General features: G+C 34.1%; 1 protein-coding gene across 1 annotated transcript in view; it reads right to left on the reverse strand.

Moving 5' to 3' along the window:
* The window catches only part of CSMD3 (CUB and Sushi multiple domains 3), a 779,390-nt gene that overhangs the window by 257,385 nt on the left and 503,321 nt on the right, over positions 1-18,684 (reverse strand). The window contains exons 23-24 of the mRNA XM_036436812.2: positions 17,335-17,504; positions 7,212-7,368 (exon numbers count right to left, since the gene is read on the reverse strand). Coding sequence (XP_036292705.1) covers positions 7,212-7,368; positions 17,335-17,504 — 327 coding nt within the window. The remainder of the gene's footprint in view (positions 1-7,211; positions 7,369-17,334; positions 17,505-18,684) is intronic.

The raw sequence follows: 18,684 nt of genomic DNA on the forward strand, positions 1-18,684 counted from the left end.
CTTCGCTGGAAAGAACATGGAGAATGTACTGCCAGGTTTTTAATCTCTGCACTTCAGGATGTGCTTGGAAAGGCAAGGATGGACGGATGTTTGCTTGTCTATTTTGTTTTAGAAATCTTTCTCCTTCTTAAAGACATAGCTATTCTAGGTAACATTTTCCCCCTAAACATTGTAAAGTTTTGATGTTCTTATATGTCTCCAATCTGCCAGACATTAAATGTTATGTAAACAGTAAAATTGTAAGACTTTAAATATTTATGTTCAAAATTCACAGAACTTTTGGGATGAGAAGGCTATAAAAATGGTAATGGCTCCTCTGTTATTCCAGTACAAAGCAAGCGCATCCAATATTGTCTGTAAATAGATAATTAAGACATATTTCTTTGATATTTTAGTTAGAATATCTTATAATATATAATTCAGAATAAATCAATACTTCCTTCATTGCTTGGTTAAATTCAAGATTTAAAGAATAAAGGAAATGCCAAAAATATCTGTCTTACGTGGTTTACAGGAGACAGGAATACATGGAATAACTTTGTTGCTCTTTTATAATTTAATTATTTTCTACTTGCATTTGCATTAAGTAAGTTATACACTAGGAATACAATTAGAGTTAATAGGTCATCTGATTATTTTTCACAGTTAACATTGCCAACAACATACTGTAATGAATTTAAAGAGTTTAAAGAGGGTAATTTCTTACATGTGTATAAGGCTAGTACACAAGAAAAGGCATCAGACATTAGCTAATGGCCATCTTTAATTTGAATATAAAATGTTAAATGGCCATGTTCTGTGTGAATTATTGAATCATTTCAAGCAACAACAAACAACAATAACAACAACAAAAGCCTGGAAGGCTAAGACAGTTCAAATATAGCTGAACCTTTTCTCTTGCAATAACACATACGTCTCGGGCATGTTAGTCAATTAAATGTATAGAAGTGACAACAAGGGGAAATCTGAACCCAGGGCACTACTACTAATGAATGGACATATCAGCTTGATAAAAGGCAATGCTATAAGCTAGGGGTGTCGAACTCAATCAGAGAAGGGGCCAAAATCTAAAATCCAGCCTAAATCGCGGGCCGAATGGTTTACTGAACAGTCATAAACTGTCATTGTGATGGAAACGCAGCGGAGTGCAGTGATGACAGCGCGGTGCGGGCCACATTGCAAGGCCTGGCGGGACGGATTTGGCCCGCGGGCCTTGTGTTTGACACATGTGCTATAAGCCATCAGAAAGGTCTAATGTAGCTCTCTACTAGGTAGTTTAAATATCTAACTCCTTTCTACTGGATGAAAGTGGCGTAAGTACAAATTAAGAGCTAAAAGAATTTTCAATGAAATATATCTTTAAGAGACAGAGTTTTAAAACTTGATAAACACCCTGAAAGACAGTAGGCGTGTGTCGTGACCCTGTAGTGCATTTGGCCAATAGGAAAGCCTTCAGATACCCAGGAATAAAATGACAAAGTTGCTTTGAGAAGAAGTACATAAACATTTTTAAAAAATAATTGTCTTTACAGTTACATCAGTGATAAGAAGGAGTATTACTTAATGGGATTTCCAAAAACAAAATTTAAAAAATGCCCAGCCAGCATGGCACATCGACCAATGAAGCATGAACCAGGAGGTCACGGTTTCCGGTCAGGGCACATGGCCTGGGTTGCAGGCTCGATCCCCAGTGTGGGGCGTGCAGGAGGCAGCCAAGCAACAAAGTCTCCCTCATCATTGATGTTTTTATCTTTCTCTCCCTCTCTCTTTGAAATCAATACAAATATAGTAAAAATAATAATAGAAAACTACAACAGGTTAGGTGCCATATAGTATGATAAATAAGAGCATGGATTCTAGAGGCAGGGCTCCTCAGTTGTCTCCATATCTGCACTTAATAACTACGTGACAGAACTTTTCCGTGCTTTATGTTTCCTCCTCTTCTCCTGGACTATAACAGCACCTCACTCACAGGACTATATCTAGTAAATGGTAGATAAGTGTCAGTTATTATTTTAAATCTTCACACTTGACATGATAATATTTAAAGTGTATGCCTTTAAATAAAATCCAACCCCTTAAAACAGTCCATCTCCTGTCGCCTACTTTCCAACTTTACCTCTCACGTTGCCCTGTTCTTCTCGTTGATCCAGCTCCAGGCACACAACTCAAGGCCTGGACTCTTTCAAGCCTTTGCACTTGTCTGCCCTCTACCCCAAGATCTGAATGTGGGTTCCCCTTCTTTTAACCCAGGTGTCAATTCAGGTGATGCTTCATCTGAGATGGAGTCCCAGAGAAACTAGTTAAAAAAAAACAAAACCCATCTCCTGTACTATCTGTCCATGGCCCTGCTACAAATTAATTCTAGGGGCAGTTACCTTATCTTTTGTTCATATCTTTATTTTCTGTCTTATCACATTAAAACATTGGCTTCATATGAGCATAAACTTTGTCTTATTCACTGTTTTCTTTATCTCTAGACCTTACACATTTCCGTGGGGAAAGACAAAATGTAAACCTATGACCAAATAAGTAATTTCAACAATAAATTATTTCTAGTAAAGGATTAAAAGGGAAGACAAGTCACCGAATAAAAAATGACATTTTTACAACTTAGCCTTCAGAGAGAGAAATACAATAAAAGACATCAGGGTTTTAGAAATGCATTCCTGAAATGTGCATTGAGGGGTTGAAGAAGTCTGTTCAGAATATCCTATAAGAATTTTCCAAATTATATTAGAGTGTTATCCAGAGCAGAGTAATGGATTAGCAAGGATACTGTATTGAGTTCTAAAGTTCTGATTTGTTCTGACAAAAAGGAATGGTAATTTTCCTCCTAGTTTACTCCCCTACACCTTCTCAGAAAAATAGCTATGCCTTTATGGAACACGGGGAAATTAACAACCAATTTGTGTTATATAAAGCACTTGAAAATATGCTTCATTTAGATCTTTATTTGGGTGAGTTTCAGATTCCTCAAGGGCAAGCGTATTGATGGCCATTATTTTGAGAAGAATAGGAGAGCAGTCTGACTCAAGGAAGTAATTACTTCTGAGAGGCTGGAGGGATGGAGAAACAGTGGGAAACCCTGCAGCAGTCAAGGTCTGATCAAGTGTCACAGAGATTTTACATTTAATCTGCATAACTGCCCCACTTCACCTGACTAATCAAACTAGAATTGACTGAGAAACTTATTTGGGAGTAAAAGACTAAATAAGATTTGTCTCAATAATTCTAAAGGGTAAAGACTGAAGAAATGTAATTTGCTTTAGGAAATAAAGGGGTGTGACAAAGGGTGTAACATTTTCTCCCCTCAAGTTTATCCTAAGTATGTATATAACATATGTATTGTTGCAAGAAAGTGAGACAAGCCCTCTGTTTTCTTAGCATAGTGAGGCTAATATTATATTAATGACTAGAGGCCCAGTACATGAATTTATGCAAAACTGTGCTCTCTTGCGATCTGGGACCACTAAGGGGATGTCGAACTGCCAGTTTTGGCCTGATCACAGGTCACGCCAAGGGACCCCGGTGCTACATGAATTCATGTTCCGGGCCTCTGGTATGCATATAAAATCTTTGGTTAATGTCTTCCTGCCCTCCCCCCCCCCCTTCCTTCTGAGAGTCATCAGTCTGTTCCATGTTTCCATGACTGTGCATTAAGCATATGCCCCCTGGTGGTCAATGTGCATCATAGCTACAGGTCAAATGGTCACTTAAGCCTATATATATATGAAAAGCATTAGTTTATATATGATATGTAAACTAATGCTTTTCCTTTCTAAACACCCAAGATTCTCTGAGCTTCCTTGACACCATTAATCATGGAGGCATATATTAATATAATACCTTTGGACATATTAAGTTTTAAAATATCTGCTATAGCTGTACCTTATAGTACACTGTAAGTTGCCTTTCAGCATCTTTTTTCCTCTTCTTCCTCACTGATTTTGTTACCAGTAGTTATAGAATCATATCAGACAGTATATTATGATGGCCTAATACTAAAGCATTTAGTCTGCCAAATACTTCATTTCCTGGGATGCCTTCTAAAAAACTCAGGCATAACCACATGGCCCAGTTTTAGACAAAAAGAGGTAAGAGAATGTCTGACAGAGGAATGAGCATTCCTGATCAAAGAAAGGCATGTGATTGGCACTTGCTGTTTTTTCTTTCCTTCTTTCTGCCTTGAATGTATCTATCCTGTGACCATGCCACAAGGATGAGGAGAAAAAGTGAATGCTAGGGAGGCCACTGTAGCAAGAAAGGGGCAAGATCCTTACTGACTAATTTGAACACTTGGATCAAAACCTACCCATCATCTTTCTCATATATATCCTTGTTGTTTAAGCCACTGGAAGGTTTTCCATTATTTCAAGCCAAAAGCTTCCTCTTAGTCACTATTTCCACTATTTGCTCTTCCTGGCGATTATATACATAATGGAGCCATAAGACAACTGAAATAAAATTAACCTCAATGGCCTGTTTTAAAATATTTCTTTATTTTTATCTCAGCCAAGTGAGATTCTGTCTACCTCAAACTGAAAATAACCACACAATGGCAAGTGCTACTAACTCACCAAAATGGACAATAGAAAGATAGTTAGAAAGTGACTATCCTTAGACAATGTGTCATTACACAAGGGTGGTCTTAAATGTCTCTTTATGCTAAGACTAGAATTATGAGAAGCTAGGTAAACGGGATTAATCTGAATTGTATCAGATGCATTAAAAAGTGCTTACCATGTTTTTAATCTCAATGCCTTTCCTTGTCCAACTCTCTTTGCCTGGAATACTCCCCATGTCTTTCTGTGACCTGCCAACCCTACCTTTAATATCACATAATTCACCAATCCTTACCTGCTCTGCCCACCTTAATGCCCTCTCTCCTGTCTCTAATTCTCCTAACGGCAGAGGTGGAGTTGAATTTAGAAAAAGCTGGACAAGGAATTCAAACACAAATACAGTTGCTACTGCTTCACTTTTCCCATATATGAACACCTGGTATATTCTCTTTGGTTAGGAAATGAATTATTGCTGCTAAGAATTTTATTAATATTTAAAGTATGTGGCCTCATAGAATCTCTGCTGTATCATAAAGGCATTTTATAAACACAGTATTGAGACCATATGTTAATTTTACAAAAAAAATATGTAAATAGATACAATTGAACTAAAACAGACTAAAGACATTATGAAGGGAAATGGCTCCCGAAGAACTATGCACAATACGTCTGCAAAAAATATATAACCACAATACAGTGTGATAACTGTCATATTAATTGTAGATATAAATACACACACACACACACACACACACACACACACACACACATATATATACACACACTTTTAAAAAATAATTGCTTTTATACTTTCTTCCCAAATTCTTTAGCTTCCCATCTTCATAAAGACATGCTAAAGGATGAACAACTAGGGTCATTAAAAAAGAGTGAGCTCAAATATTTGCTTTTTAAAGTTCCTCTCTTTTGGCATCCGATAATTCATGCCAATAACAATAAAGTCAATGATCTTCCTCATACCAGATTCCCAAGCTCCCCACACAATTTAAAAATCCAGGTATGCCATCCCAATAAATTCAATTAAAGAATCCAGGTGTGTCCTACAATACCTAGTATCTTTGCATCAATAATGATGTCAAGATGCAGAGAGTTTAAATATCAGAAAAGAAAATTTCTATTTCCTCTAAGAAACCCATTAACATTTTAGACATGGAGAAATGCAAAATGATGCAGAACAAAGGAAGGCCATTTTATAAACACTGAGCCATGACTTGAAAAATGTCAGCAGCCCTGTTAGAAAGCAGAGAAAGGAGAAGAAAGCACATTTAAAAATATTGGCCTTCCCGAAGAGATCACATCAATTATATTTGAGCAATAATCCTCAATATCATTACTTTTAGACCTTCAAACAGTATACTTGTAACATGAGTTGCTGGGATTTTCATTTGTCTTTGCAAGTACTTCATAAAAAAGATTGCATTATACACACAGTTCTCAGGATTTAAAAATAGGTATTTAACATTCACTTTGTTAATTTATTTTTCCTTCATGTTAATGCTGTAACAATTAAAGAACAAGTAGAAAAAGCCTTGACATAATCAGGGAACAAGAGTAAGCTCTCAGTATTATTCACCAGAATATGTTAATATAATGAGTCATAATCTCCCTATTTCAAATTTCATTAAGAAAGAATATTTTCACAAATGATTTTGATTCATATTCCCTTTAGAATCCCATGTGAATAACTTTAATGCCTCACCTTTTTAATTTCCCTGTTTTTGTAATAGTTTCCACTCATCTGACCTTTTGAGAAAATTTAGAGTTGTCATTAGATTTTTTTCAAATATTCTAATACTAAAGATTCCTGAATATTGCTACTTAATTTATTTTGCTATATTAAATGAGTATTCTGAACTTCTAAGAATTGATTTGATCTGATGGTAAGTTTATTAAACACATGTAACCACTTCAATTTTATCTGTGCTTTACTTTTTAGTACAGTGTTTTACACAGAGTAGAAACTCCATAAATATATTATTTAAATATAATTTATTGTTCATTGATGTAGTCTACTTCTTATATTTTGGCACGTGTAAAATTAATTCATATAATAATGTAATCTAACTATGATTCTTGGTCTTGAACTGCTACCTGTTTAATTGTCAGAATAGTTGTTTGAGTATAATAGAATAGGTTTGTGTAAAGTTATTTTTAATAAGGCAAGTCAACACAGAAAAACAGAACAAAATAAAAACTTAGCTACTCTTTAGTGTAAAATCACCTGGAACCATCATTTCTCATCAATGACTGTCCAAATATACTATCATACACAAATTGTGTGTATTTTGCAATTACAGGTGGGAGCCAAAATATTGGATTTCTATCTACTAAAGAGTTTAATTGTATTTCTTAAGTGGGGAGAATTTTGCCATTTTGAAAATAAAAAAAAATAAGCTCAAAGTCACAGATTACTTAACATTCCTGAACCTGAGTTGTTTCAAATGTAAAACAGCAAGTTAGAATACCTGTAATTTATGGAGTTGTTGTTAGAGTCAAATGCAATATATATGTAAAAGGCAGCTGCAAATAACAAACTGATGTTGGATTTTACTTCACCTAGTATACTTCAATTATTTAACAAATACTCAGCATTAGTGTTTGACAACTTTATTCTTCCAAAATACTTACTGGTATAGACAAGTTGAAAGCCTTCATCTGTCCCTTCAGAATCAGAATTAAATTCTAGCCAGAGCTGATTTGAAGTACTACTGAGAGTCAGTCCTCGCATAGACGCTCCAGTGAAAGCACCTAATAGATGAGTTGTTTTATCTTTTCCATCATAAATCTGCAAAATATATTTATAATTAAGATGTAAACGTGCCAATAATAACCAATTTGGATGATGTATTTATGTCTACATAAATGGAAAAAATATTATAATCTTCCTAAATAAGTTTACTAGATGTTTTCAAAGGAAAATTACACATGCATATTAATTCCTATAAATACCAGGTTAAGAGTTAAAATTCACATGAGTAATTTTAAAATTCCAAACTCAATAGAAGCTAAGTAATACTCAAACCCATGTTATATAATTTATCTCTTATTATGAAAGCAATCCTTTCTTCTTTTTTTTATGTCAGACTTAGAAAGTTGAGATTAATTAGAGATTTGTTTCCAAGGTTGATTGATTGGTTGATTCTTTTGTGTTTGTTTTTGTTTGTTTGTTTGTTTTGTTTTTACAACTCGCTAAAGGGAACCAAATACCTATTTTTCTAATAATATAATTAATGCAAAATGTGCTTTTTTTTTTTTTTTTTCAATTTCTATAATTTACCCATTTACTTTAACTTACCTGATTTTTACATTTCCTAAAAAAAATATATATTTTTATTGATTTCAGAAAGGAAGGGAGAGGGAGAAAGAGATAGAAACATCAAAGATGAGAGAGAGTCATTGATTGGCTGCTCCCTGCATGCCTCCAACTGGGAATAAAGCCTGAAATCCAGGAATGTGCCCTTGACCAGAATCAAACCCTTGTGTAATGACACACTGTCTAATGATAGTCACTTTCTAGCTATTTTTCTATTGTCCATTTTGGTGAGTTAGTAACACTTGCCGTCGTGTGGTTATTTTCAGTTTGAGGTAAACAGAATCTCATTTGGCTGAGATAAAAATAAAGAAATGTTTTAAAACAGGCCGTTGAGGTTAATTTTATTTCAGTTGTCTTATGGCTCCATTATGTATATAATCGCCAGGAAGAGCAAATAGTGGAAATAGTGACTGAGAGGCTGCTTTTGGCTTGAAGTAATGGAAAACCTTCCAATGGCTTAAACAACAAGGATATATATGAGAAAGCTGACGGGTAGGTTTTGATCCAAGTGTTCAAATTAGTCAGTAAGGATCTTGCCCCTTTCTTGCTACAGTGGCCTCCCTAGCATTCACTTTTTCTTCTCAGGCTATACATATTCAAGGCAGGAAGAAAGAGAGAAGAGGCAGTGCCAATCACACATGCTCCTTTGATCAGGAATTCAGCCATTATAATGTGCACTGACTTTCAATGCAGTCTCTCAATGCAGTGGCTCACAGCTGGCAAGCACAGTGTTGGTGGCAAGAGCCTCTCCCGCCTCTGCTGCAGCTAAGGATGTCTGGGGAGTGGGCCTAAGCCCTCAGTAGGACATCCCCTGAGGGCTTCCAGAATGCAGAGAATGCAGGCTGGGCTGAGGAAACGCCTCCCAACCCCCCAATGCATGAATCTCCTGCACCAGGCCTCTAGTTATTGATACATGTTTAAATGTTATAAGAACAATAAACATTTTACTTAACATACTATACAAATATAACTTTTGTTATAATTTAAATTTAATATTTAAAAATGATTTAAAAATTGTTAAGTCTCCAGTGACCAGGCCCTTCCTGTTCTCTCCCTGTATACTGAAGGAATTTATAGCCTCACATGCACCCTCTAAGCACCTCTAGCTTCCTGACCTATTGTATTACATAAAGAGGGTGTTAGAAATATGTTTAAGCCTACATGTTTATTTAATTCCTAATAACAAATGACTTACTGGTCACTGACTTTTTTTTTTTTTAAGGTATTTCTGACAATTAAAACAAAACAAAACCGTGTTGATGATTTAAAGAGTGTTCTAATAATAGAGGGTTGTATGGACAAATTTTTAAAAATTATATGGAAATACAGTGAACCCCTGGTGGAATCTAATTTATCATACAAATAAGTTTCTGTTTTAGATAACAGCAATAATTTATTTGTCTTCAACAATGCTGAAGCATATGTGGAGGTTTTTTAGCTCAGAAATTTTTTTGTTTGATTAAATAAGATTCAAATTTTTATTTAAAACAATATTAATCAGGGATAATTCAGAGGCAAGGAAACATTACTTATCAGGAAATAACGCTTTTGTGTCTGTGAGTTTCAAATGTTCAATATTCTCAGATGTCCACGTCTGAATACATTTGTTTTATGACTACATATATATGATATAGTTAATAAAACCAGTGGACCTTATTTGTGGTTAATGTTGTCAAGGTAACCCCAAAGAATAGCTTCCGTTTATTTCCCTTACTTCTCATAAACATATAATTTGATTCTCATGTTAAATATAAGTAATTGTTTCTTGGCTTCAACTAGTTCTACTTTCATGTGTGGATGCATTGTAAGAACTTCTAGTGTGTCAAAAAAGGTCAAGCCGAAACTGGTTTGGCTCAGTGGTAGAGCATCGGCCTGCGGACTGAAAGGTCCCGGGTTCGATTCCGGTCAAGGGCATGTACCTTGGTTGCGGGCACATTCCAGGTGGGGGGTGTGCAAGAGGCAGCTGGTCGATGTTTCTCTCTCATCGATGTTTCTAGCTCTCTATCTCTCTCCCTAACTCTCTGTAAAAAAAATCAATTATATATATATATATATATATATATATATATATATATATATTATATATATATATAGTCAAGAAAAGAAAAATATAAATTAAACAACTACTTGATATAACTTAATAGATAAAAGTTGGTTGTTAAAATCTGTTTTGTTTTGTTTTTAAGTTTCTCCTAATAATTTTCTCTCAAATTTTTTATGGTTATGAAAAAAGTTTAATAATAGCAAAAAACATTCTCTCTCTCTCTCTCTTTTTCTTCATATATATATATTGTTTAATTCAACACATATTTCTATGCATTGTGTTAAGTGCTATCTTTCTTGACCGAAAGAAAATTTTAAAAAATGATCCAATATTTTGTTATTGGAGAGATATATTTCTTTTGAGTCTTTCTATTGTTTAAGCTAGCATAATCCTTTTATTCAAAATAAACTTTCTTAGAATCATGCTTTAAAGAATGATTATTAAAAGAAAAGGCACTAATGTTAAAAATATATAACAGAAAACGAATTATCATATGCCCAGCTGGGAGGACCTAATTCAGCACCCAAACTCACTAAATAAAGATTACTAAATAATTTACAGTCAAAAGGTAGAAAACAAACACTAAAGAAGCACTATTCTATCAACAAAATAGAATGAAGCGTGATCATTCAACCATGAATTTCAAAAGCATGTATAAAATTGTTAAGTCCAATGACACAACTGTAAATTATAATAGGAAGTCTTTAAAAAGAAGAATAGTTTTATACTAATAATCAAGTCAATGCTTTTAACTGGTAAATAAAGTCCTTCAAATGTATTCAAAAAATATGGACTCATACAGACAACAGGGAAGAACAATGTAGTAAAAAACAAATTACTTTGGAAAGAGACATGACTATAAGCAAAGAAATAAGAGGATAAAATAACCAAAATGTATTTTCATTTAAAAGTATTTACTTTACGGAGTGATTATTGGGTCTAATCAGAATCATACAGAACTTTTATTTGAGATTGTTATTTCTCATATTTCTATTCTTATTAAAATAAGTATCTTTAAGAATATTTTTATTTACTTGGGCCTATTTTTCATTTTTAAAAATACAATATTTTCATTATTATTACTTTCAGCATGTATCTTAATATCTATTTTTCTCAAAAAGCTAAAAGGACTAAGATAACTGAATAATATTATACTTTCTAACTGGAAATGAATAAATTCTTGGTGTTTCTCACAGAAACATTCTTAGTTACTTAGCACCCAATTCAGATAATAAAGACTTACTTTTATGCCAAATATAGAATTTCAAATCAATTTAAAAATTAATAGTATGAAAGTCATTGAACCCTTTTATAATGTTAATAAAAATCTTTGGTAAGACCAATTTGTTAAAAGGTTGCAATTTATATGGTAGTTTAACACTAGAACAGACTAAAATTTAATATTGCCATGTTTCAATTATCAAAGCTTTTGTAATGGATCAAGGTTTGAAATGAGTTATGGTGTATAGACTCCTGGGTTTGAAAGGTCGAACATTATTATGATGAATTGCTGATCAACACTCAAAATTGTTGTTAATTTTATAATGAGTGTATATTATAAGATATATGTTCAGTCATTTCTCCAATGATTTAGCAAGAAAGGTGTTATCTAAATTCAAGAACAGAGAGCACATAAAAAAGTAAGAGAGAAATTATATATGTACTTAAGTATATAAACCTTTAAATTATTCTTACTCATGGACATTACAAATTTAATTTTTTTTGGTTGATTTGTAAACTTAAATACACTTTTCTAAAAAGGTAAGGAAGCTGTCAAAGAAAGAATGTTTTTCAGTGGTATATCAAAAGGGACTCTATTTGAAACCTTATGTTTTCTCCAAAAGTAATATGAAACAAAGCAGAGAACTTGTATTAAAAAATATTTATGTCTCTGAAATAGCTATATATTGTGTCCTCAATAAGGGAGTTGTGGCACAACGAAGGGTCCACTTTTCAGGGGCTTTAGCTTTATAGTTATACGAAAGGCCTGGTACACAGAAATTCAGCCCAGCCTGCACCCTCTTGCAGTCCGGGGTCCCTCAGGGAATGTCCAATTCTCTAAGCTGGCAGTCAGACAGCCCTCTGGCAGCCCGGGAGCCATCGGGGGATGTCCTGTTGGATGTCCTTTTTTTGACATAAAGAAAAGTTGACAAACTTTTTCAGAAAAGAATAAGATAGTAAATATTTTAGGCTGCTGGAGTCATACCATTTCTGTTGCCACTATGCCATCATGCTGTCGCAGCACAAAGTCAGCTATAAACAATATATCAGTGAATAAACATGGCCTTCTCCTAATAAAATTTTACTTACAGAAACAGGTCTTAGGCCAAATTTGCCCCTTAGACGGTTGCTTATGAATCCCTCATTTAATGATGTGTAGCATGTAATATTTGCAAATAGTAATAAAATATACAGTATTCATTATTGTAAATTCCATAGAGCTAATTGGTTGTCACAAACTGTTTTCAGTGTTTTTTGGACAAACCTTTTTTTTTTTTTCCCCTGCAAATTACAATTGCAACTGACAAACAAGAGTAGAATATGGTTTGATTATTTTTATGTGAAGTTAGATAAAAGTGAAACATCAAAAAATAGTTATATTAGGCCTAGCTAGCATGGCTCAGTGGGTAAGCATCGACCTATGCACCAGGAGGTCACGATTTAATTCCTGGTTAGGGCATATGCCCAGATCACGGGTTTGTTCCCCAGTGTGGGGCATGCACGTGGCAGCCCATCAATGACTCTATCAGAACAAAACTGATTTCTAAATAATATGAGCAACTTTTCTAAGTGGAATAATAGTTTTCAAATACTAGGAAAGATTTCTTCTCTTTTTTCTGTGTGTGCTATGCACAATGTAATTGCTATAGACACAACACGTCTCTACTTCAGTGTAGTTATGAGCCAAACAATAAATCAAGTCAGTATTTGTGGTGTTTGACAATGTCTGTGGTATAAACACTCCCACTGTTGATACCATTGCAATTTAACCTAGTTATTAACCACTGGGAAGGAGTCAAGGGAAGGCCAGATGGTACAGGCATTCATGTGTGCAGCTTTGCCGGGAAGCTGCAGTAGAGATGCAGGCCCAGTCAAGTCCAGATGAACTAAGGAAGGTACTTTCTGTCAGTCACATATGGGAACAGATCATTGGCGAGAGTTGGCCAGGCCACTGCAATCGTGGGAAGACAGAAGATGTTTAATTTCTGAAACAAAGGAGTTCTCTCTCCTGGCTCCTGGTGCTCTTGGGACCCTTGCATTTGCCCACATGACCCACAGCCATGTGGACCCCACACAATGGACAGATGAACTGCAACTAGCCTACTGCTGTATCAGGTCCAGCTCCCCCTGAAACAGAAACACTGGATTCTGGCTTTGCTTCTCACTCTACTGAAACCCCAGCTGCACATCTTCCAGGGCTGGATTGAGGGAAATCGTATTTTGGAAACTCAGGGATGTAATTCCACACAAATAAATATCACTCATCCTCCCAGGTGAGTCTCAGAAAATTATTTTTCTGGAGCTATCATAAGCACCCCGCCCTGAGCACTTAAGTGGGAAAGGGATGCCTCACTTTCACTGATGACATTATAACTAAGATCACATTATAAGTGTAAGGTCATTGAATGCAGAGTTGGGAAGAGATGCACACTCTGACACAGTATTTCCACTGTAGAGATGCAACACACTACACAACGAGCATAAAAAAGCAGATAATATTAAACATAGTAAAATAATTAGGAAATTTTACCTTTATTTATGACCTTTATTTTTAATATAACTTAAATTAATATAGTATAATGTAATTGTAATCTGATTTTTAATAATGGCTATGGATAACAACTAGTTCACAAAATTACTGACAATTTAACAAAAGGGTCTTATAAGTGGTACTCCCAAAGACCCTCAGACAAGTTATGAAAAAACTTGAAAATAATACATCTTAGAAAACAACAGTAACAACACATTAATAACCTTCATATCATACCCCTAAAAGAGGTTATTAATCAAGTCCTTCAATTATTGAATTTTTCATAAATATGAGATTAATTTTCCTAACCCTTTTTTCTGGACTCTCAAAATCAATTTTGAGTTATTTTGCTGGCTCTTTTCCATAATCATCTATTTATTCTGCATAAGAAATAAGTCTTTAAACCACACAATGCTGACTGTGGTAGAATGGTTCCCTTGAATGTTGTCTCTGCTAAACACAGCAACAACAAAAACAAAAACAGTATTTCTGATTGGCATTCATTTTTCATGCTTAACAGACTGACAAGGGGAACTATTCATTGTTGATTGTTTAGAGTCTACATCTAATTAAACATCTCCTTTTAATGTGAAATGAGAGAATTAATTACATTGCACATTTTGAGTGAGGGTTAGGAAAGTTCAATATTCTTCCTTATTGAAAGGAATCAAACCAAAGAAGAATATGTTAATAATTCCAAACCTGCTGGTCACCAGATAATCTCAAGAGTTTCATAAAAAATACGTAATTCTAGGTGTAGACTAACTGAAATAGTTTCCCCAGATATAAGGAGTCAGAAAATCTTGCAGTGATGCCAGGAATAGATGTCCTCCATACCTGATATAAACTTCACTAATGTGGTTATAAATAAAGTAGTGTGTGGAAAGAGGGGGGAGGGAAATAGCATGAGTGAGTAAATTAGCCACAAAATAGACTGTGAACTCTCAAAGAGGGAAAGTATGTGTGTGTGTGTGTGTGTGTGTGTGTGTGTGTGTCTTTAGATATAGCTAACACATACACATATTTTCTATTGTTGTTTTTATTAGAACCCAATACAGTAATGTTATAGTTTAAGAGAAACCAGAAAAAAAAAAAAAACAGAAAAAAAAACACCTTGCAAACTCTATATGTCAATCTCTCTATATAAAAGCCTAAATGACCATCCGACTGTTTGTCCAACTGTTAGCTACGATGCACACTGGTCACCAGAGGGCAGACCCTCAATGCAGGAGCTGCTGACCTGCGGTGACTTGGCAACTGCGGTTCTCGGGTGACACACCTGGAACCATAGAGAAAGGAGTCTGATTCTGGGTGTGTCACTCAAGAACTGCCCTCTTTCAATTCAGGACCCCTTGGGGATGTCAGAGAGCCAGTCTCAGCCTGATCCCTGAAGGCCAGACCAAGGGACCCCACCTGTGCATGAACCTGTGCACTGGGACTCTAGTAAACATTATAAGAGAATTTAAGCAATTGTTACCTACCACATAAAGAAAACAATGCGTTTAACTTCTCTTAGTCAAGGGGATTCTTTAATGGCCTATTGTTTTACTTCTTCTTATTTCGTAATCTGAATGTATTAAGATAACTGTTCTACTAGGTTTAGACACTGGCTTTGCTTCTAGCTCTACTGTAACCCCAGATGCACATCTTCCAGGACTGGATTTAGGGAAATAATAGCACTTTGGAAACCTGGGGATGCAATTCCACACATATAAAAATCAATCGGAGGAGTGCTGGGACTTGGGATGGGTTCTTGTGGACTAGTTTACAGTTAAAGTAACTGATCTTTCATCCTTAGAGGACTTTGGAGTCCAAAATCTGAGAACTTTCCATTTTTTCTTTGGAGGGTGCATCTGACTGCTTGTGCATGTAGGTGTCTGAACTAATGATTGGTCTTGGGATTAGTGGGAGGAAAATGTAACATATAAGCATCTTACATCTTACACTGACGGAGAGACCATGAAGGAGGCAAATGTGGAAGGTAAAAGACCCATGCCAAATCATCTCTATAGAGTGGCTTTTTAAAATCATTTTTAAGTAACAATTTAGAATAAATCCCAGGCAAGACTAGCAGTAAGACGATAATAGAATTGATATGTTTCTATTGTAACATTTAGTATATTATATTTTCAACTTTGGGGCTTATTTTAGGAAAATACCAAAATAAAAAATCTTAAAAATGTCGGGATATAAATTTTCATCCCTTCATTAATGAATTAAAAATCATAATTTAATTAAATCCACCATTATGCATTAAATTGAAGGTTTTTTTTTCTTTTCTTTATTTCTTTCCATTATCTCTCACCATCACATCCCCTAATGTAGTCACTATTACAGAGGTCCTGCTCTTTCTCAAGGTTACACATGTCACAAGTGCATGTGGCCTTCTTCCAAACAAGTATGGCATTAGAGAGCATGCTGAGGAACACATTAGAGTTTTTATTTTTAAAAGAATTCACCTCATTACTATTATAATATTTCCAAATAATAAACATTATTCAGTATGGAAAAGGAATGCATACATTTCAAGCATCATGGAGAGAGCAGACAAATATTTTAGGAAGAGTGAGAAAGTGCTGCTTGACTTTAATACATAAATGCATGTTTATTATTGTTGCTTGTGTGACACAGATTAGTGGCTGGGTTTACCCTTTTGATCTATGTCTTGATGCATTTTTTTTCTCACATAGTTAGCCTGATGGAGAAAAGTGCAAAACACAGGAATGGACTTAAATTAATACTAAAATTCCATATGTTTAGGTGTAGTGCAGAAAGTCTTCCCCATGTATGTACAAAACTTATGTGCATAGAATGCCGATTGTATTAGATAATCATGAATTATCATCAAAATGATATTCTTTTTAAAAGAAGAAAATAACTAACAATCTAAAATCACTGCTTAGATAAGAATCTCCTGCCAACATGAGACGACAAATTTTTTTTCAAGATTTGTGAAAACAGAATTATGTTGAATTTCTAACCTGGCTTAAGAAAATCTTAACATTTAAGAATAAGGCTTGTAATTACTTTTAAAATATTTAAATCTGATTTCATAGGAGTTTTATCTTTATTATGTCATTTATCAAAACTATACTTTGAAAAATATAAATTAGCAATTATAGACATATTTATTTGCCTTAAATTATAGTTCCTTATTTATTATCAACTAAGTTAATTTTTACTAAATAATTTCTAAACATTGAGTTTTTAGTTTTATATGGTTATGAAATTCAAATTTCTATAGTCATAAATGCAAAGAATTATACATGTGCCAACATAAATTCTGACTTACTTAATACATATAAAAATAAAGACACATTATTACTATATTTTTTAAAGAAATGACCATTCATGTATTAACTATGATTTTTATATAAATAGTTATTGAATAGGGAGGAAAAGTGTTTTTATTTTGGTGTTACTGAAACATTCAACTTTATCATAAAATAAAAGTTACTCATTATGAAATACATTGGAAACAAAACATTTTATCTCAATGAAAATAATATAAAAATGGGCAATAACATAATTTAAAGTTATGAATTGTAGAATCAGCTTATGGTTGATTACATATGCATATATATGTATTAATGTATACTTAATGACTAAAAATAATCAAAATGCAATGTCTGGTTTCACCTACCTTAAGAACATCTCCTTGCGCTAAATGAAATGTTCTGGCTGAAATATTGATCCCCTTTCCTGCTTGCACCTGAATACTATAAATGCATTCATGGTTGTTTTCATAGTTGAGTGGGTAATTTGGAGAGAGCAAAATTCCTTCATTATTTGTTGCAGATGCACCACATTCAGCTGCAGGTAAAACAGAATATTGAAGTACAGTTTAATAGAAAGCATTATCAGTTTTAAGTAATATAATGTATGGATGTGTAAATGCATTTGATTTTAACTGGAGCCTAACAGAAAAATTATGTATGGAATGGCTGTGTGTTGTAGATGAGTCATTCCCTCTCAAATATTATATGGGAAGAACTACTGCCTGTGGACAGGACGTACCTAAGTGGAAATAGACAAGAGTTTCAGTACTTGCCCCCATCCCCATAGAAGGATAGCATGGAAAAGGGTCAGAGCAAGAGATTACTAGGATATATCGTACATTTCTCAAAATCTGATTAATATTTTTTCTTTTGAACTTATAATTTAATTGTTTAAAGTATTGAAAGAGTCAATAAATCAATTCTGTTTTATAATAATTCTAATTGGATCTTTTTAATTTTACCTTTTTTGAATTTGGCCCTTTTTCCTCCCAATAATTAGCATTCCCCTGGTTCAAGAACTTTAGTAACAAAATGGTAAATAAATACTAATTTGCATATGAAAACTGATATAACAAGGAAAACTCACTAACCAATAATTGTAAGAAATTGGGCATCTTTAGAACTAATATTCCCTTTCAGTTAAAAAAAACACACAGATTAAAACATACTTGAAACCAGTATATTCTACTGCTAACTCCCCAGAACTAATTTGGAAAATTTGTAGACATGTCTAACCATTTAGAGAAAATTAGACATTTTCTAAATTTATTTAAAATTTAAATTCAACCTATTACTTAAAAAACTTGTATCATTATCGCAATATCAGACAAGGCCTGACAGTCCCCACACATGCTCCTTAGGTTTCTGAAATTCAATGAACTCTGGCTCCTATCTTATCTAATAACTTGCTTCATGTTACCACACCAGGGGCCAGGGAGAGTTAAAATTTTTTAGAGGTTTTACTAACCAGAAAATATATTAAGTCACTATTTTCCAGAAGTGAGATTTTAAAAAACTAATGATTCTTGGGTCCAGTCATAGGAAGTATACCACAGAGTGAACAATGAATTGCTTTACATTTACATGATTAAAACATGAACAAAAGTAAGGCAAAAGAAGAAAGCCTAAATGAGGAAATGAAAATTATCAAGATTGAGCAATCAGTACAATATCAACATAGTCTAAAATAATAGAAACTCATGCTGTCACGTTAA

This window comes from Pipistrellus kuhlii, unplaced genomic scaffold (assembly GCF_014108245.1).
Source record: "Pipistrellus kuhlii isolate mPipKuh1 unplaced genomic scaffold, mPipKuh1.p scaffold_m20_p_14, whole genome shotgun sequence".
NCBI lineage: Eukaryota > Metazoa > Chordata > Mammalia > Chiroptera > Vespertilionidae > Pipistrellus > Pipistrellus kuhlii.